Source organism: Centruroides vittatus, unplaced genomic scaffold (genome assembly GCF_030686945.1).
Source record: "Centruroides vittatus isolate TY-2023 unplaced genomic scaffold, ASM3068694v2 contig_18, whole genome shotgun sequence".
NCBI lineage: Eukaryota > Metazoa > Arthropoda > Arachnida > Scorpiones > Buthidae > Centruroides > Centruroides vittatus.
The window spans coordinates 6,482,876-6,505,461 of NW_027121101.1; the positions used below are offsets into that span (position 1 = coordinate 6,482,876).

The 22,586-nt window shown below is 28.0% G+C and overlaps 1 protein-coding gene across 1 annotated transcript in view; it reads right to left on the reverse strand.

The window, feature by feature from the left end:
* The window catches only part of Rat1 (5'-3' exoribonuclease 2 Rat1), a 97,052-nt gene that overhangs the window by 29,438 nt on the left and 45,028 nt on the right, over positions 1-22,586 (reverse strand). Inside the window, exons 14-25 of the mRNA XM_067263905.1 lie at positions 19,977-20,034; positions 19,657-19,706; positions 15,317-15,364; positions 14,609-14,656; positions 14,372-14,530; positions 14,186-14,301; positions 9,808-9,892; positions 5,945-5,995; positions 4,960-5,067; positions 2,102-2,191; positions 1,951-2,023; positions 125-208 (exon numbers count right to left, since the gene is read on the reverse strand). Of these exons, the coding sequence (XP_067120006.1) occupies positions 125-208; positions 1,951-2,023; positions 2,102-2,191; positions 4,960-5,067; positions 5,945-5,995; positions 9,808-9,892; positions 14,186-14,301; positions 14,372-14,530; positions 14,609-14,656; positions 15,317-15,364; positions 19,657-19,706; positions 19,977-20,034 (970 nt within the window). The remainder of the gene's footprint in view (positions 1-124; positions 209-1,950; positions 2,024-2,101; positions 2,192-4,959; positions 5,068-5,944; positions 5,996-9,807; positions 9,893-14,185; positions 14,302-14,371; positions 14,531-14,608; positions 14,657-15,316; positions 15,365-19,656; positions 19,707-19,976; positions 20,035-22,586) is intronic.

Genomic DNA, 22,586 nt, shown 5'->3' on the forward strand with positions numbered 1-22,586 from the left:
TTTTCAAAAAGTTAATGACTAATTATATAATATATTCAATTAATTTATTTTTCTTTATACATTAAAACTGAATAATAGTACTTGTTCTGTTTATTAAGAGTTTAATAGATAAAAAGTTTCTTACTTTCTTCTTCAGTAAGAAGTGAATTTACATTTTCCAGTGTTCTTAATAATCTTTCTTCATTAATAAATGGTAGTAAAGCAACACCTATAAGAATAAAAGTAATTAATAATTTATAGTTATTTTTAAAAATATGTAATTAAAAATTATAATTTATTTTTGTATAAAGTCAAATTTCAATTAAAATTATGAATTCCTTCATGTTAAACCTATTTTGATTCAATTGTAAGAGAAAAAATCACTCATACATAAAAGTCTATACATTTTATTACTAGAAATGTTTTCAAGTCATCCAGAATTGTCATGAGTTGGTTTAAGTACCAGTTGATGATCAATCAAAATAGTTTGGAAAATGTTTCTTGTAATAAAATATGAGCTTCTATATATGAGCCCATTTTTGATGTAATCATATAATTACGGAATCATTATTTCTTGCTTTAAGTGTATATCTTGATCTCATAACTATCAGGAAAGAAATACACATCAGTTGCATATATATTCCTATTCCCAGTACACCCTTCATTTCTTTGTAGGCTTGCTATCAATTAAATCTTCTATAAAAATAATAAATCATTCATAAATGATTTTCAGTAAACACAAAATTCATTTTTCACACTTTTCATTGACTTGCATAATTTTAATAAATTAGCATGTTTATTAACAATTATTATATTTTCTCAACTATTACTTGCTTTTTGACAAAAGTATGTATTGAATTTTTCATATAAAAATTTAAAGCAAAAAAGTACTTACTAAAATAGTTTTTAATTTCTGTCAAATTCAACAATTTCAAAAAAATCATACTTCAAACTCTTATCATATCAGGATTACTAGTCTTATATAATAAAATTACAAAAGACTTCAAAAAAATTATTATTTTAAATTAAAAAGAAGTTATTAAATAATAACAACATATTATAACAATCACAACCGACTTCTTCACAACATTAAAAGAAAAAAATAATAAAATATAGATAAAAACAATAGTTTTAATAACTGGCAATAGTATATTGTAATAAACTGTGAAAATTTTTTTATTAAAACACAAATTATGAAATGAATGACAATCATAAAATAACGCAACTATAATTGGGAACTATTAAAGAAACAACTAAATACATTGAATGTTCAATATATATCAATAATAGATGCTTCAACAACAATTATTTTAATAAAACTGTAAAAAGGATAGTAATGTAAATTTAAAATTTTCAAACTGAGAAAAAAAAAATCATCATCTGAGTAATGTAGATAGCATGTGGAATAAAGAATAGGAAATTGTAGTCCAGTCTAGGTGATAGCCAGAATAAACATATTAGATTTGAAATATCTGTGTGAGTTTTTCAATCAATTGTTAAATTGCCAAAATAAAAACCAATTTTTTATTACACTCTTAGCACGTCCTTATTTGTATTAATAAGTCATACTTAAATTTGAAAAACTGACCCATTTTAAACATTAACAGATCCACTTTAGCATTAACTATGTTCAAATTATTAAAATAACTTATTTTTTACTAGAAATTAAAATTTAACTATCATTTTTATTGACAGTACAAAACTTATAAATGAAAAATTAAATATTTGATTAATGCCAAATGAACTGTCAGATTATTAATCAGGCTATAACAAGGCTAATTTAATAATTCAATATAAAGCAATTTGGTTGAAGGTAGTCAGTTAGGCTGCCATCTAATAATAAATTTAATAATTAGAAATAAATTTAACTTTAATTCGAATCTAGAATATTTTGAAAGTAAAGATCAGCCCACAATGGGATTCAAATCCACAACTCTATAATAAAACTCAGAAAAATAAAAATTTGTTTACCTTGCCATGCAAATTTTTTCCCATTTAAGTCAACACTAAAATCTTCTGGATAAAAATCAATGATAGGACTTTCCTATAAAATGGAAAGTTCATAATCAAATTATTAAGAAATAAAATTGCAAAACTTGTATATAAAGTAATTTATAAATACAGGATCAATCATAAGTTCTGCCCAGGGTTCTGGAATATGTTGCCTACTTGCAGCGGGAAATACAGCCATTAGTTGTTCCAAAGGTCTGAACTAAAATTTGAAGGAAAAAAAACCACATATAAAACACAAAATAAAAATAAATAGAATTAGAAGAATCAATGCATTAAAGTAAATGTAAGGTTTTATAAATTACACAATTTATAAACAAAATAATTTACTTAAAATAGTAGTTTTTAAGAGAATTATCTGTCTAATTAATACAAATATATAAATAAAATTTATATTAATTTGATAAATGCAAAAGATTTAGTTATTATTGCTATCAATAATTAGATTTTCTATTTAATATATTGATATCAGTTTGTTTAACTAGCACAGTCAGACCTGCTTAAGGTAAACCATACTCTATAAAGTCAGACCCTCTTTTAAGCCACTCAGAATAATTGATTCCAATTTGGGTCCTGTAGAAACCATTAATACTAAAATCATACCATTGTAATGTCTAAGATCACAGTAATTTGCTAGCTCCACCTATACCATACAATGTTGTATGAAGTCACTTGATGAAGCAGTTAACATTATATGTATCAGATTTGGTTTTGTTTCCAAGACTGAAATTGTTGTGTTATTGTGACTATAGATACAATTTTAGCTATTTTCATTATATCACTATGCTACTATATTGCAGATATGAGGGGGGGAAAAACTAGAAGAATATATCATTATTAATTGAAAAAGCTTAGGTATGAGTTTTCAACAGGATGATGCTATTACTGACAAGCTAATTGTAAAAGATACAAATTAAGATTCAGAAAATTTGGATAAAGAAATAAAACTTTCTGCTAATCAAATGGATAAAGATAAATCAGAACTCACCCCAAAAATTTCATTTAATGAAGCAATGAAAGTTCAAGAAATATTAACAATTTCCAGCCAGTAATCAAAAGAATTATAATAAAGAAATTTTATCTTTATATAAAAAGTCAAAAATATAATTCAAATAATAACATTACAATTTAAAACACACATCAAAAAAAATTTTTCAGTAAACAGGTTCTATTTCATTTATTTTTTATTAAATTTACTTTTATATAATTTAATGTATGTTAAATGTTATTTTAATTATTATTAAATTGTACTTGGATGCAAGAAGAAAAAAATTTCACTTTTATCTACAAAGTCCCTATTTCTAAAGTCATACATCAAAAATTTTAGTCCCAAATTTGCTTAGAATACAACTTGGAATTTCTACATTGTCATACTGTAAAATTGAAGGAGGAATTTTACAGAGATTTATTTCAAATGGATCCTATTATGATAGTAAGATTATATAATTTCTTAACCAAATATTTTACCCTCCAAGAAGATTAGCAAAGAAACTAATGATATGGTCTGTTTGGCAGTTGTTAATCACCCTTTATATAATAGGGAAAGTTTATATTTATTTTCACAGAGTCAAACTTTAATTTATGAATTTCTTTATGTTTGTTATGACTCTGTTTAGAGTTCCCCCTGTAACAGGATTAATTCCTAAATATGCTAATAAATGATTTGATTTAATCTGAAAAGAGGTATAGCATATATTATCGGGTTGTTCGGAAAGTAATTTCATTTTTTCCATAGAAAAATAAATGCAATATTCTTATAATAAATAAATATTTTATTGAATTATATATTGACCATTTTGGTCAAATACCTGTCGTCATTGTTTCTGGTAGTAGCATGTTTCACATTCATAAAAATTTTGATCGTTGTTTACAAAAAACTGATCCAAGTGATCTTTGACATTGTCATTTCAAGTAAATGTTTTAGTTAAAAAAAATTTGTATAGACCGGAACAAGTAATAATCTGAGTGTGCCCGATCTGGCAGATATGGTTGGTGTGATAACACATCCCATCTAAGCTATAACAGTTTCTGACCAGTTACCAAACTTGTGTGAAATTTGGCATTATCATGGTAAAACACTACACTTTGTTTGTTGATCAATTCTGGCCTTTTCTGTTTGATGATATTACTCAATTTGTTTACTCAATGGCAGTACACTTTCAAATCAATTGTTAAATTGTCTGGTAAAAGCTCGAAACAAATTTCTTTAAAATCCCACCGTAGAGAGCATCTCTTGTTAATAACATGTGGAACCCATATATCGAGCTTTAAAACGAAACCAATTCGTTTTAAGTAATAATAAATGGTTCAATTTAACAGATTTAATCTCAGTGATTTCACATGTTGTTATACAACAGATTGCTTCAATCAGTACCTTTATTTTGTTTTCATTGGCTTCAAATGGCCATCCAGAATGAGGTGTATCTTCGATATTAAAATTGCCAGAACGCAATTTTGTAAACCAGTTTTGGCACTGTCTTTCTCTCAACACATCTCCAAACATGTACCACAATTTTTTTCTTGTTTGAACAGCATTTTGGTTTTTTAGTTATAAAAAAGCAAAATATGCCTAAAATGATGCTTTCGATTTTCCATATTTGATGGGTCACCGAAAAAAAAAAACAATTGTACAGAATCAAACAAAATTTTTTACAAATAAGCCTTAAAATGTCAGCTGTCGAAGTATATAATGAAAATGTGGTTTAAAATAAAATTGGCTGGTAAAAATACATCTAATTCCTCTAGTAATAAAAAAACGAAATTACTTTCTGAACAACCCAATATATTATATAAGATAGCATTATATACATTTAAAGAAAAAAAAAAGAAGATTGCACATTTTCAGAATATGATATAGCATATTTTTTCTACAATATTATTGAATAACTAATTAAATGTGTATAAGCACACAGTACATGAGCAATATTACACAGTATTAACGTTATACAAATTAAATATAAATTAACTTACAGGTTTAGTATTCTTTGGGAAAATAATACTTTCATCACCAATATTTATGAAATCAGAAGCAAATGGAGCATAATGATATGGGAAAAACCATGTCCATGATGGGCAGCCCTAAAATGATAAAACAAAATTCAAAACAGTTTTACTTTCAATTTAAAATATTTATACAACTTCAATAATCTAATTATTAATTTAATTTACCTTTAAATTACTGACAATAAATATAAAAAGAAACATACAAAATGTATAACTTATGAAAATTTAAAACAATCTATAAATTCTTAATTACATTTTAAACAAATATAGAAATAAAAAAATATTTATAAATTTTGCAATATTATGTATAAATATTACCGAAAAATGCACTTTTAATTCTAAATTTTTCTAAAATATAAATTCTTATATGCAATCACCATAACTAATGTTAAAGTGAATGTTTAGACCAGGCCATTTCCAGTATTATGTTCTTAAGCTATAGTTTCTTATGATACAAAGAAGTCTCCTTTTACAAAAATTTATATCATATTTTATTGTAATAAATTTTTCTTTCACTTGTATGCTAGTTTCATAAATTGAGGATGCTTGATTAGATAAAAAGTCAATTTATCAAAAATTCTATTACATTTATTTAATAAATGTAATAGAATTTTTTCTATTTGTGTAGTAAAATAATCTAAAAATAACTGTTTAAAAATGGTTTAAAATGCTCATTTGTATATGCAAATGTTAGAAGAATATTAATGTACTTTTTTAAACGGTAATTAATACAACAGTATTATATATACAAAATACAATATCATAAGTGAAAAAGTTTCTCTGCTCTTAATAAAAATTTCTAGAATTTTTAATGTCATTAAAAAATACAGCATAACAAATAAAAGGTACCATCTGTTTCAGTTTTTACATAATACTGTTTTCATAAAATATTCTTGTACTGCTGAGTGTGCACAATAAACTTTTATTACTATACATTTGAAATAGTTTTTACCTGATAATAATATTTTAACACCCAACAAAGTCCTTTAACATATTCTTGAGCCTAAAAAAAATTTATTATTATTATTATTATTATTTAAAATAATATAACATAATAAAAGTTTGTTAGATATTTTATATGAAATAAGTCTTATAAAATAATCATTACATAACAAAATAAATTTTGAAATTTCATTATATAATTATCTGCTTGGAGATATGTAGACAATTTTTAACTACAGAAGAATCTTGTTTTAACAAATTGCTCAGGCCATCAAAAATTATCCATTGTTCTGTAAATCCATTAAATTGCGAACAACAGATTTCCCCATACACCAGGAAAATATCCATTATTCGAAAAAATTTCTGTTTTTTAACACCTGTATATAAGAAATACAAGTACTTGAAATTATTCAGTCTCTTGAGATCTCTATTCTTTATCCTATAGAAACACATGTTTGTAACATATGTGTATATTATGCCATATATGATTGTACAAGGTAGCATCTTCACAACTTAAAAATACTTGATGGCCTCACTAAATTTTGCCACTACACTTGAGCCAGCAACAGTGTTCACTAGGTGACTCCTCCTCAATCATATGAGCTTGTGATTCTTCAATTGTACATATCCCAAATGTAACAAGTATATCATCAAACTCTACAAATTTCCAGAAACACCCAAATATTAACTAAACATTGAAAAAATGCAAAGTTTTCAATAGATTTGGGGTATAAAAAATCCGTTATTCCGAGAAATCCATTGTGTTACGGTCCGTTAAAACGAGATTCTACTGTATAAGGCATTTGTTCTCAACAATAATGTATGTTTTCTTAAATGATAAATGCTTCTCTAATTTATATTTACATCAAAAATTTCATTACCAAATAAAACAACTATACTTTATGTCAGATTATTAACTACATCAAGGACTTTGAAATCTATTTGTAATTTTATCTTACAAATTTAAAAGTAACAAATCATATTAAAGTAAATGTTTGTTTAAATATAATTGTTGCATTTCATACTAACAACAATATAGAATTATAAAATTTTTAACTGTTACTAAATATTTGACATAAAGTGTATATATATATTTACAGTAAGACCCTGCTTAATGTGGGGGATGTGTTCCTAGATGACAAAGCACTAAACAAAACACCATTAAACGAGATCGTTTTAACATAGAGTAAATAGGGATAGAGGAACATGCGACTAAAAATAAACAAATTTAAAGTTATTTTTATATTAATTTGTATAATAATTTATGTTAAATAACACAAACATATGCACACACAAATGTAAAGTTCATTTTTTGTGATGAAGGTCCTGACCTTTCTAAAATTCTTGCTTTTTTGCAATAAAGTCGTGTGAAGTTTCATTTGTCACCATTTTCTTTCCTTAAGCAAATGTTGGTAGCAGAAGATTGCATCCAAAATGCCTTGTTTTGCTTTTGCACTCCTTTCAAAATCTGGATCATTCGCTACAATTTCATCAACAATTTCGGTTATCATTACCAAATTTTTACTAAGGAAATATGTAGAGAAATTTTTTAGTTTCTTCATTTTCAGAATCACTGTTTTCCAGTTCTACATGAATTCCTTGTTATGCCAGTTCTTGAAGGTTGTCATTAGTAAGACTCTTGCCAGAAACCTGTGGTAACTCAATATCCTGCTTGTCTACATCTCCTACTTAATGATACAGTGATAGCTCTTCTCATTGAGAATTCTTGGATACCTTCAACCATAACTTCTTTCACACTTTGTTTGAGCATTTATCAGTTAATTCTTGCCAAGTGTAACTGATATTGTCTATGGCATCCATGATGTTATATTTTTTCCAAAATTACACCAAACAAACATAGATTTAAAGAAAGTACACCTTTTTGCCACTTTTTGCTGATCAGATTGTGTCGTAAATAATCGTATTATATATATGAATCAATAAAATGCCGTGATAATTTAAATCAGCGTAAATTTTGAGCTTTTTTTAAGGCTTCAAGCAGACCACATTATATCGAATCAGTGTTAAGCGAAGCAGCATTAAGCAGAGTTTTATTGTATATATAAGGTGTTTCAAATTTACACAGACACAAAAAAATTAAAGTGAAACCCAAATTTGCTGCATTAAGTGACAAATACTTTATTAAAAATAATGTGGATTTACATATTTCCACACTGCAAAATAAGAATTTTAATCAAACATTTTGTCACTGAAAATAATATTTTTGAAAATTTTGTACAAAAAAACTGTTACATATTTATCTGGACAGGTTTCAAATTGCAAAGTTTTCTTACAATTTAATGGCCAGTGTAACCACAATTTAATTTAATCACATTAAATACTCAATTAGGCATTGTTTCAATTAGATTCTGAAGGAATTCAATCTTAAGTTTATCCCAAGCATTTGAAATTGCTGCCTTCAAATCATGAATTGTGGAAAACTGCTTTCCATTGGCATAAACTGTATGAACCATCATCCCCGAAAGATTTTCCATTGGATTCAGGTCAGGGCTTCTAGCAGGCCATGTATCAGATTAATATTTTTACGTTTAAACCACATTTTTGTTGATTTAGAGGTATTGTCTTGTTGAAAGATCCAATTTGGTCCAGCGTCCAATAAATGATCTTCAAGCATGCCTTGATACTTCTCTGAACTCATTCTTTTAGTTATAAATGCTAAATATGTGGTTCCATTGAATCCAAACACACCCCACACCATTATTGATCCTCCACCCATTGGTGTTTTGAAAATATTTGTTTTTGGTTCTTAAATCGTGCCAATAATACTTTCAACTGTCTGGACCATCTAAGTTGAATTTTTTTCATCACTGAACAAACTTCAAGCCATTCTTTGGACCATGTCATGTGTTTTTGTGCCCAATCAAGTCTGTCACTTTTGTGCTTTAATGAAAGTGGTGGAATTACAGTTTTTTTTCTGAATTTTAACATTGGAGATTTATTTAAAACTTTCCACACTGTTGTGCTGCTACAAGGCAAGTCTAATTCCTGTTTTATTTTTCTTACTGATGTTTGTTTTGTGGAGCAAACCTTGATGATTTGTCTACAATCTCGAGGTGTAAGCTTGGGTTTTGGACCTGTCTTGAATTTTGGTACATCCTTGCCATGTCTTTTTGATAAATAATCACCAACAGTTGATTTTCGACAATTTATATATGCTGCAATTTCTCTTATTGACTTGCCTTGTGATTTATAGGCATCAATCTGCCCTTTTTCATAATCAGATAAATTCTTTGTTCTACCCATTTTAGAGCTTTGAACAATATAAAGAATTTGTATTACAATTAGATAGGAAGCTAATTTGCATATTTCAATGATTGAAACTAAATAATATTCAATTCAAGTTATGAAATGAGTGCCTGTCCAGATAAATATGTAACAGTTTTTTTGTACAAAATTTTCAAAAATATTATTTTCAGTGACAAAATGTTAATGTTTGATTAAAATTCTTATTTTGCAGTGTGGAAACATGCAAATCCATGTTACTTTTAATAAAACATTTGTCACTTAATGCAGCAAATTTGGATTTCACTTTAATTTTTTCGTGTCCGTATAAATTTGAAATGCACTTTAATTCTTGTTCAATTGATTTTGAATAATCTTAAAACTGATTTTTATATTAATTTTCATACAAAATTACATCTCAGTTCTTTGACATAATGAACCAAAATTAACTTCAACATCCCTGCATCTATTTGATATTGAAAAATAATCCTTTGGTCTATCTCTAAGTTCAAGTTTGTAGCAGCATTCAGAAATGAAAATTTTAAGTGAAATAGATAAATTATTTACAGTTCTAATTAGTCAATCTAAATAAATTATAGGCGATTTAATTATAATAATGGAAAACTTTACCACATCCTGACGGAATTTTATATTTTCAGGAGAAACTTGAAATTTTTGTGAATAATATCTGTCTTTCCAACCGGGTTCCCATAATCTATAAAACAAAAATTTTTTTTGTTTAATTCTTAATATAAACTAAAAATTACATAGAAAATATTAAACAAACAATAAATTTAAAAAATTTAATAATAATTTAAAATAATAATAATAAATTTTAAAAATTTATTATCATAAGCTGCCATTCATTTGGCAGCTTTTGTATCACATCCAGAAGTAATATAGAATGGTAGCAGGCTAAAATAATACATTTGCAGGGCTTAAAGCAGTCATGGCAATAAAAAAAAGTGAGAAAAGAGAGTTCACACTGAAAAAAAGCTAAAAAAGCTAATAGTGTTAAAATGAACGAAAACAGGCGTTATTAAAAAAACACACAAACGAACACATATTTTGTATCAATAACATTGCATATGATATTAGATTGATTATTAAGTGGACTGATAAGATTAAATATGAAAATAGTTAGGCTGAGTTTATACTCCAGAAAAGTGACCAGTAAGACTGCATTAAGCCAGAATAGGCCCGCATTAAGTTTTCATGTGCCCCGTACAGAATTCCCACCGTTACACAGCAAAGCAAATGGAATAGTAACATAACTACCAGAATGTGTTTCCATATAACATGTCAAATTTCAAATGCCATTTATTTCAAGGTACATTTTTTGATTTCTTCATAAAAAAAATGTAATTAAAGAAGAAAAAAACAACTTCTGGCAGAATCAGTGGGTTGCATGTTCATTATATAGCAGGGGTGGGCAAGCAAAAGTGGGAGCTGAAATGTAGGTTTTGCAAAATGCATGGGAGCCGCAGTTCTGTACTTTTTTATTCTGTACTGCAGTTCTGTACCTGGATTTTATTATATAATATAGAACAAGTATTGAATTTTTTTAATAAACATATTTTCACAAAATTGTGGAAATAAAACTGTAAAAATAATAATAAAAAGCAGAAATTAACACTTTCAGCAAGAGCCACATAAAATTCAAAAAGAGCCGCATGCGGCTCTCGGAGTCTCATTTGCCCACATCTGTTATATAGCAATACCACTAGTAATTGTGACCCAATCATTTATTTGGTAATTTTATCAATATTTTTTAAATGATTAAAAATAAAATTACAGCATTCATTACTGGTAATACTAGTCTCCAAATCTATTCCCCTGAATACAATAAAACAATTTGTTAGTCATTCCACCCACAACTGACAGAGAAGAGAGTTTATGAAAACAATGTAATTAAACATTTAGCAGTTTGTTGTCCTTCACAGTGGGGAACCGGCAGAGTCTATTACTTTCACGGGAGAAAATATACAAAGCTTTCTACTACCCTCAAGTTGAAAAATAATACAATCCCATGAAATTTAACAAATCTGACTTTAATAAGTAAATGATGAAATTATTCACAGAGAGTTGATATTTGATAAGTTTAGTTTTTTGCTCTTATAGATCAAATTACAGAAATTATAAATGAAAATCTCATTTTTTAAAAATTAAAATCATAAAATTTCGCTTACAAAAGATCGAGATGGAACGCACACTTTTCATTTTTATAATCGCTTTGTTTTATTAGACACAGATATTATTCCTATATAGATTTATTAATTATAATAAACATACATTATGTATAAAATTACATTAAAATAACACTGTAATTAATGTCTGAAATGAAAAAGTAATTGAATCGAGTCTTGCCTCCATATTAATTAACGTGTTGTTATGGGGGCCTAGTAGAAGCTGTAATTTTCTGGGGAAGGGCACCAAGTTAACTGCATGGGGGCCAGGCTGTAATTTTCTGGGGAGGGGCACCAGGTTAACTGGGGGGGTGCCCACCCATGCCCTTTCCTGGCTACGCCCATGTTAACACGCCACAGTAATTAATTGATTACGTTGCATCAAATTAAATAATTTATAAAAATTGAAATAATAAATACGTTTATAAAATAATTGGCTGTATCTGTTCGCAATGATAATGTAAAACACACTGTACTTATAGTTTAGCATTTCCGATATTTAATTTATTTTTGAATTTTAAAATATAAGAAAAACAATTTTTTAAATAAAGTTTTACGCATCTATATCTGCAACTTTAGATAATACAAAGATATAAGAATCCATCAAAAAAGTTAATTAATAATAATTAAAATCAAGAAAAAATATGTTTCTTTCGAGGTAAGGAAACTTGTAAAAAGTCAGGTATGCGATCACATGATGCCCGTCTCCCCACTTTGCGTAACCAAATGGTCGAGGTTGAAATAAAACCCCAGCAGAAGTAAAAACAAACATTGGCGCGTGTATAGAACAATAAACTTGAACGGGAGCGAAGATGAGACATGACACCATGTAATTTATGCTAATTACTTTCTAATATTAAAATATTAAAATCTTCAATAAATTATAATTAAATTAATTTTTTGACTGAGTTCGACTAAAAGCATATCGTAAAGCTAGATTAAAGTGAAAATAGCAGTTTTTCGATGCTAAATATTTACAAATTAATTTTTTAATTTGGTGCCGGATTGACCGCAGCTGTTCGAATGCGCACGTGCATGAAGAGTTTTATAGTTTGTCGAAATGGAAAATGAAGGACACCGTTAGAATGCAGAAAACCATGGTGCATGCCAAATATATAAGCACCCACTTAAAACCAAACTTTTGTCTTTGTCTAAAGATTGTCTCTACAGAAGTTATTAATATTTAGGATATTAGTTTAAAATCTTGTATTTCCTGGCACGAGATTCGCTCGATCTTTAATTTTACAGAGTGCTAGAAAGATACAAGCTTTGAAACGAGTGTCCTACAACGTTTTATTTAATAATAACAGTAGAAATCAAATTTATTATCGCTCAACAATTATTTTTTCGGTTTTTCTACGGTAGTCAAAAACGAGTAAATGTCATCGTTTAAGCTAAAGAATAGCAGGCGGTTGGGAAGAAGTTTGCTTAGCAACTTACTTCAGAAAGTATTGGGTTCTATACGATTTTCCGTTGCTAAAACATGAGTTTCTACTGTTAGTATTAAATAAAATCTATTTCTTTCTTTTGTCCACTGCACTTAAATAAATACAAATGCTAAAAATAATGCTGTATAAAAATCACTCTTAACTCAAACTAGAAGTGTACTTGACTTAATGCAGCGTGATTATATCGAAGTGCTGTGGAGATTGGTATTTCACAAGGATACAAGCAAGAAGAACCCACGTGCAAATTCCTACAGCATGTGCAGAGTATCAAGCTTTGGGAAGCTCCTCGTTTTGTTAGTCTATATAAATGCAGTACACTACATGTGTATACAACAGTGCCTTAACATGTCGCGCATGGTCCATAAGGCATACGGGGAAGTGCTGGTTGCTATTTCGCTCCTGAGCGCATTTACGAAAAAAAATTTCACATGGGAAGTGAAAAAAGCTAAAAAAAGTGCGTTTTTCTCAGAAAAAGCTAAAAAAGAGAGGAGCTATGAAAAAAAGCTAAAAAAGAGAGTCACTTTAAGCCCTGCATTTGGTACTGTACATGACACAAGGACAAAACTTTGGAGATGCAAGAAATATACAAGTTTGTTAGGCAGGAGAAATCAATTTTTATGATGCTGAGAATATTTCTAAGCTATGGATGTCAGTATTTGAAGTGGTGAAAGGAAAAACAGAACATATGGTGAGTCTATGCTCATTAATGCTGATTAGGTTTAGCTTTGTTCTTGTTAAAAAATTTTTTGTCTTATATTTTTATATGAATTTAATTTAAAATTCTGTATTATCCTATATAATTTTAGAGATGGTTTGTTCTTATTTTTGAATTCATGAATGTGTGTTCTTCTTTACACATTCTATATATATTGATACATTATTTTTAATTGTATGGTTTGATTCACCTAATGATGGTCAGTTAAATTCATTTAAAACATTAGTCTGTTATTAAAGCTGTTTATTGCAAAAAGTTTATATTGATATATTTTAAAACCATAAATTTGACATATCCAATATTATTTTAAAAATTTCCAAGATAATGTTAAACAATTTCAACACAATAACTAAAAAAATCAAATCATGTGTTTTTCTTAATTGGAATTTATATTTTTAAATCCAAACATATTACATATTTTCATCAAAATTTCAATTTTGAGATTAATTTTTGCATTAAATCTTTACATTTCAGAATCGTGGCTAAATTAAGTTTTAAGCACAAAACTTTTAATTTACAATTTAATAAGATTTATACATTAAAAAGACAATCAAATCTTGACTCTGAAATACACATCAGATCCAATTTTAAATGTATATTCTATTTATGGAACTGACATTCTTTATATGAATTACTTAAAAAACTAGACTAATGCTTACCTTACGGGATCGTAAGGTACTTCCTCTTCATCACTATCATCATCTGGTTTTTTCCTCTTTACGCCTTTAGATGTAGATAAACTATCATCAGACTTTTTGCTATCATCTGGCTCGTCCTATATTATTTTTTAAAAAATTATATCTAGTAAAGTAATATAAAGTAACTATAGCCAATTGAAAACTTACCGATTTTAACATTTCTTTTAGAGCTTTTGCAGCATCTTTGTTATCCAAACTACTTCCTTGACTATCAGTTGAATATTGATTATATTGCATACCTTGTACTCTCATTTTATATGCTTCTTGACGAGCATTTTGAATTGGCAAGGGAGATTTATTAATAGGCTAAAAAATTATAATTATTATTTCATTTCTAAAACCACATATAATTTTTAATATTAAGTACAATTTAATTTTACATACATTTGGTGCAAACTGTCCTTGAGGTGTCCAAGAAGGACGATCCTGCATCTATAATAATATATTTGACATTTGTTATTATTTAACTGTTAACAAGTAGTAATTTAAAAAAATATAATGAATAAATAAATGTACATAATATATATGTGGAAGCTGGTATCTATCTATCTATAAATATCAAAGAAAACAAAAATAGCTTAAACAGAAAACAGTTAGCAGTTTTAAAAACAAGAATATTTATTTGTATTATGAAGGATGAAGGCCGGTTCATGTTCAATAAATGATATATCATCTGAATCAAATTCTTTGAACACATATCTAAAAAATTAAGGCCAGTAATGCTAAAAGAAGTATTTAAAATGTCCAACAGATCATTTTTTTATTCAACAAATCATCATCAGGTTCCATTGTTACAAATTGCCACCTGTACTCCTTAAAAACTTGTTTTAACATTACTGAACTTCACTTTATAACTTTGAGTTGATCATCATAAAGAACTAGCTAAAAAATAGTAGCAAGCAAATAAATTTTTCCACAAAAGAATTTTTACTAAAACATTCAATGTAATACTGAAAGTTTTAATTAATAATTTTCAAAGAAAAGAAAAAAAAATATATGTTAAATTTTTTTATAAACTGTAATTAATTTCTAAAAAATTTATAACAAAATCAACTTCATATTACAAACTAAGAATTATAAGCATAAGTTTACCAGTTTTTTTCTTTTATTTTCTTGTTTTCTTCTTGCTCGAAACATTTCCTAAAAAGTACAATTAACAAATCTTAATTTAAAATTTTTATGCGAAGAAATTCTATAATTATTATTACAAACAGTTTCACACACACAAATTCAAGCATATTTATATTTGGTTACTGTAATCATTTTTTAAAAATTATCTTACTACATCACTTTTTACAGTAATTGTTCTATAAGTGATCTTTTAACATTCAATAATTTTTTAGGCTATCAACTATCAATTTATATCACTATACATTTTCTAAAATTTTAATGATTTTCAATTTGTATAGTTATTTTCTTTCTTATTAAAATATGTTAGCTTAATTGTTTCTGATTATGAATTTAATAAATTTATAAAATATTTTACATTACATTAAATTATCATTAAGTGCCTCATTAATACATCAATTTCTACAGTAATTTTTATTTTTTAGTAAATAATAATAAATTGAAAAAAATCAATATTCCTTAAGATGTACTCATCAGATATGATTTATATATGAAAGTTAATTAATTAATTTATTTATTAAAAAGATATCTAATGCACCGTTTAATTGAGCAGCATCACTGCTTGCAACGTATACCCACCACGAATGCAAGGGCCAGCATTGATCCTAATGGTCTAACATGTGTCCCGATCACATTTAACCCATATATTAAGGCGGTGTACACAGATTGCCAACAAACTTACATCATATGCAGATAGCATCCAGGAGATGTCCAACGATCTTCAACATCCTCCGAAATGGAAAAGACACTCCAGATTGTAACAGACTTCCCAGTGTCTACTTCCCGCTTAAAGACAACACATGGGACAAGGACCTGATATATATTGGTTTCACCAAATGGTCTTTAAATACCTGAATAAGAGAACACCGAGCAGATCTTCAGCATGGGTGACTCACTACTGCCCTTGCCATGTATGCATCAGATCCAGACATCAAGGCAGAGTTTGACAAGGCTGAGATCCTCATCAGTACACCCCACCAGGAGCATCATAAATGGCTGGAAGCCATAGCCATTCACAGAGCTAGCCACAAGATCACCTGTGTCAACTGGAAGGAGGAGCTTAATCTATCGGTAGCCTGGCAGGCCCTCATAGATGCCGACCCTTAATTACCACTATCCACACATGAATGTGCATGCCTGTCTCAATGGATTCTGTGAAACAGGCATTTGATTTGTCTTTTTTTTTTTTTTTTTGGAATATTCATGATCCATTTTGAAGCGTTCCATTGGATTTCACCTGAAGAAGAATGGTTTTAAAGTTCAAAAGCATTTGTGATAACTCTGTAATTTCATGAAACACACTGGTAACAGGCTCCAGAAGAAGTGCTGATTTCACCTTGGTGTTCAGGTGACGTTGAACTTTGTATTTATTAAAAAGATAATGCCATGAGCAAGAAGTACCACCCCCAATTAACATTACAACACCCCTTTAAAATTATATAAAAATACAAATAATAAAAATATTATACGTTACAACAGTGGTTCTCAACAGGGGTCCATGTAACATTACTGGGGGACCACAGGAAAAAAAATACCGAATTGGGTGTTCACGGTGATATTTTAGTGGTCTATAGCAGGGGTGGCCAACTTTTGTGCACATAAGATCTACTTTTTATCGTAAAAATGTGTCGCGATCAACTTGTTGTCATAGGCATAGTCTAAGTGGGGAGGGGGAGTGTGAAATACATACTATGTTTATACACTGTGTTTCAGTACGAAGTGCACTCACTGCTTATGAGTCGAGTCATAACTGCATGCATACAGTTGCGTTCGGTTACAAATATAATACATTAAGTCAAGACATCGCTTGCGATCGACCAAAATTGGCTTGGCGATCGACCGGTCGATCGCGATCGACTTGTTGGCCACCCCTGGTCTATAGGGTAATTTTACTTCAGAAAAATTGTTTTACTGAGAATTAAATTTCTACAGTATATATATTGTCAATTTCTTTATTACTCATTTCTTGCATAAGGGTTAAAATATAAATTATTTAAAAATTGAATATGTATATGACATATATATCTCATTGACAAAGGTCAAAGAGAGATTATAAAGCCGGGGTTTGTTAGGAGAATCTTATACCATCAGCGTCAGGTCACTTGACAGTGACATTTCTAAAAGTTTTCCTTTCTTTTTTTATTAGTGATAAATATAAGGTTTTTTTTTCTATGCCATGTCTATGGGGGTCCACAAAAAAAATTAAGAGGAAAAGAGGTCCATGGGTAAAAAAGGTTGAGAACCACTGTGTTACAACATATAAAAAACAAGTATTACTACAGTGTAATGAATAAATACAGAACATATTAAAATACAAGGTAAATTTACAAGAATACTATGTGTAGAAATAAGCAATAATTTAAAATACATGTTTTTAAAATATAACTTAAAATGTAGATTGCACAAAATATTAAAAAAGCCTAAAAATAATAAAAACAAAAAAGTCTTACATCATATAAAATTATATATTCATTGTTTACAAATACTCATAATTCTTAAAGTCTATATGTAAAATATATCCATTATTGCTCATATTATCAAGAATTCTAAAAAAATAAAATCAACAGGAAATGTCATGCTAACTGTATATAAACAAGATTAATTGCAGATTTAGCAATGGGAACACACAAGTATATATTATCTAGGACAAGTATTCCATTAAAATATTTGAAAAATAAAATGCATTTCAAAATATACAATTCTCTCATTGAATTTAGGCAATTCTAGTCTAGCCCTTTCCAAGTTACTGAAACTAGTGGCAAGTAAATTACTCAGTTCATTAATCAATAAATAAACTTTAGATAAAGCTAAATCTACTTTATTCAAAAGTGATGGGGCTGTTAATGTCCATATTGAGAAATGACAGTCAACAATGAATTAGAAATTAATAAAAAAAATTGATCTGAAACAGTTTTCAATGACTTGGTTTGACAATGTCGCCATAACATTCTCCACTGAATGGTTAATTGTTTAACTATCTTATCTATATAGAGCTTCTATATATAGAAATATATATTAATTTGCTGTTTGGAACACATTAACATATATTATAAATTGTAAGGTTCCATTAAGATTCCATTATTCTATGCCTGAAGAAGACAATCTATAATTTGTCAAAAGTATTTGTAGTAATATTTCAAGTAAAAAATAATAATGCCAATAGACAGTATTAATATTTTTCTTATAATTGCTGAATTATTAAAATTAAAATGTATTATTAGAATTCTGTTATTAATCCATTACCATAAATCTATATGGCTTTGAAAAAAAGAAAAAAACAATTATTTTTTATTATTCATTAACAAATTCTATATAATCCATGTACAGAAGTATATATTTATTAAATTTATCTCTTAATAAATTTCCTGAACTTTATAAAATATTAATAAACAGGAAGAAAAATCAGGAAGAGTTTTGTTATGCAATCAAACTTATTAAAATGAAAAATGATAAATATTACCATTCAAATTATTTATCATTGTGTGTGCCAAGGAAGCAAATTTGCTGACTTTTTGACAATTTTTAACAAATTCCCTAACATTCCATGACTTTTTATGAACACTAATGAAAATCCCTGACTTCCCAGATGTGTAGGAACCCTGAATGTATTTACAGGCAACAGTCTTGAGATAATAGATTTTTGGTTATAATGAAATATATACAGCTCAAAGATTTTTAGCAATGTGGATGTTATAGTTATTGGCCAAAAAGTATTAATATTTGATTGCCTTTTTTGGAATAGGCTATAATATAGACCAAGGGTGGGCAACCTTTTTTATAACATAGGCCAGAATAAATTTTATGTTTCTTTCGCAGGCCGTAGTAGTTAATTGACGCCTTCTTGTGACCTGTAATGTTTTAGTCTGCAAATATAAAATAAATAAATAAAAAATTAATTACTACATTTATTTCTCTTATCATTTTCGAAAAATTACAAAGAATTGGAAAAATACCAATTAATAGTTATTTTTCCAATTTAATAATCTATTAAAGTTCTCACAGGCCGGATAGAAACTTTTCGTGGGCCAGCTACGGCCCATGGGCCTGGGGTTGCCCACCGTTGATATAGACATCAATCATTGAAAAGGGGTAAAACTGTACTTGAAGAATTTTGGAGAAAATATGTAAAAAATTCAGCAATGAGTTGCATAACTGTCCTGGCAAAAAGATTAAAATTGTGTGTGCTGCCATCTGTTATGAGATTTTATTTTATTATATTATATATTTGTTTCTGTATTAAAGTGAAGTAATTAAACTAAATTTAATTATAATAATGACATAACAAATGTTAAAAATTAACCTACTTCTGTTTGTTGTCTTTTCTTAAATATTTCATCTTCAACTTCACCAAGATCTAGAAAAAGAATTTATTTTTTACTATGATTACTAAGCAATAACACTGACTGAAATGTTGGGGTAAAATTCTTTGTTATATTACACCTGTTAGAGGTTAACTATAGCCTGCCAAAGGCCATTTAGGAAATTCATTAGCCTATGAAAGATTGCAACTTTGCAATATAAGACACATGGTAATTTTTGAGCCTTTTTTTGTGACAGAAGTCACTTCTTATATGCCATAAAATATGGTAAGTTTTAAAATATCTATCTATATTTATATACTTACTTGTCATTATAAGTTGCACTCTACTGAGATTTACTTCACCACTGTTTGTTAAAAATCCCTAATTGTAAAAAAATGATATTAGTACAAGGAAAAATTATTTTTTAATTACAATTTTAACACATCAAATTCTGTAGATTCGATATTTTAATGAGAGTACTAAAATGCATAATTGTCACTACTTTTTTGACATTGTGCTAGAAATCCTTTTATAAATACTAATATGCTAACACAATACAGTAAGACTCCACTTAATGCGGGGGATATGTTTCTAGATAACAAAGCACTAAACGAAACAGCATTAAACGAGGTCATTTTAACATAGAGTAAATAGGGAAACATGTGACCAAAAATAAACAGATTTTACTTTAATTTTAAGTTATTTTTATATTAATTTGCATAATAATATATGTTAAATAACATATGCACACAGAAATGTAAAGTTCCTTTTTTGTGATGAAGGTCCTGGTTTTTCTGAAATTTTTGTTTAATTTTGTTTTTTCTTTCCTTAAGCAAATGTTGGTAGCAGACGATCACATCCAAAACATTTCGTTTTGCTTTTGTACTCCTTTTAAAATCTAGATCATTCACTACAATTTGATCAATTTTTTCTGTTATCATTATCAAACTTTTACTAAGGAAATCTGTGGAGAAATTTTTTGGGTTCTTTGTTTTCAGAATTACTATTTTCCAGTTCTACATGAATTCCTTTTTCTGCCAGTTCTTGAAGGTCGCTGTTGGTAAGGCTCTCACCACAAACCCTGCAGTAACTCAAGTACTTACTTGTCATTATAAGTTGCACTCTACCTGCTTGTCTACATCTAGTCCTGCTTTTCCATTTTTTTTTTTTTTTTTTTTTTAACTCTTTCCGTCCTGTGGGCACTAAGAGGGCCTCTTTTAGCAAGCCCATTATGGGTTCAGTCAGGCCCCCAATGGGGCGGCCAGGTGGTGAGGAATGGGACTCACCATATCTGAAAAATTCCTGGGAATTTCTTGACTCGTCTGGATTTAATCCCGGGTCACCCAGAGTGGTAGGCTGCCACTCGGCTGTCTTCCCAGTCCTGCTGTATAGGTTAGGTTGACAATTTGGTCAACTTAACAATACAGTGATAGGCTTTTCTCATTCAGAATTCTTGGATACCTTCAGCCATAACTTCTTCCACACTTTGTTCATGCATTTATCAGTTAATTCTTGCCAAGCGAAGTCGATATTTCCTATGGCATTCTTGATATATTTTTTCCAAAATTGCACAAAACAAACAGATTTAAGAGAAGTACAGTGCTATGACGAATTGCCACCTTTTGCTGATTGGTTCGTATTTGTAAATAATTGTATTATATACAAATCATTGAAATGTCGTGATAATTTGAATCGGCATAAATTTTGAGCTTGTTTTAGGCTTTCAAGCAGACCACATTATATCGAATCAGTGTTAAGTGGGATCTTACTGTATTAAAAAATCTTTGGAGAATACTACTTGCAATAACAATACCACAGTTTGAAACGAGTGATCTGTATCATCTACATAATGATAATATTTTAATGAAATAAATATACAGAAGTACTATTATAAATACTTAAAATAAATCTCTCAACAGATAAATTGTAAACATTTCAATATCCTATAATCTAATTACATTTTTTCATTTATATGATGAAACCATTACAATATCAATTATTAAAACTTAATCATTAGTGAATATTTTTTAATCAATAAAACATTAGCAGTATGAAAATATAACTGATTACAAACTTTTATAATTATATGTAATTTCAAAATGGTGTTATAAAATAATACAGTTACAAAATACATTATATGTTGTGTATAGCTACACAACTTATTTCTGCCAACAACAAACATTTACAAATTAAAAAGGAAATACTTTAACAAAAATTACTCTTTTGTATATGGTTCAATTATTCAAAATACTTTTACTCAATATTTCAGTCATTTCTTACTTCAACATAATATAAATATATTTTTCAGTACTTGATTAAGAAAATTAATACTTAAGCTATTAAATTATAAATATAAAGAGTTTATTTCTAAATATTAAACTGTTAAGTTATTAAAGACCCTGAATTTTATCATATTCTAATTGACAAAATTACAAATAAGATGAAATTAGCTATAAATATAGAAAACATACACTAAAGAATAAAAAATAAATTGATACTATTCAAATAAATGATGAAAACAACTTCAAATTATTCAAATAACAACAAAAATCTGCTTTATTGAAGCTCATTTAAATTAAATAATAGTCTCTCTAGTACTTTTGAATAATCAAGCACATTATCAGGAGATAAACAAGTGAATCAAGCTTGATGACTAAATCATCTAAATTTGTTTACAAAACATCTCAATGTTACATAAACTACTGACTTTACATTGACAATGATAACAATAAAACAAGAACAGTGAATATAATTAGGTGAGAATAAGTAAATATAAATAAAATAACCACAAGTATTTGTTCACTTTATATTTATATCAGTTGTAACTGTCTTTTCAAATGTTTACAATGCATTCAATTTTTAAATTATTTTTCAATGTTAGCTGATGGTGACTTGTAAAGCAAATTAAAAAATGTTAGTTTTGAGATTTTGAG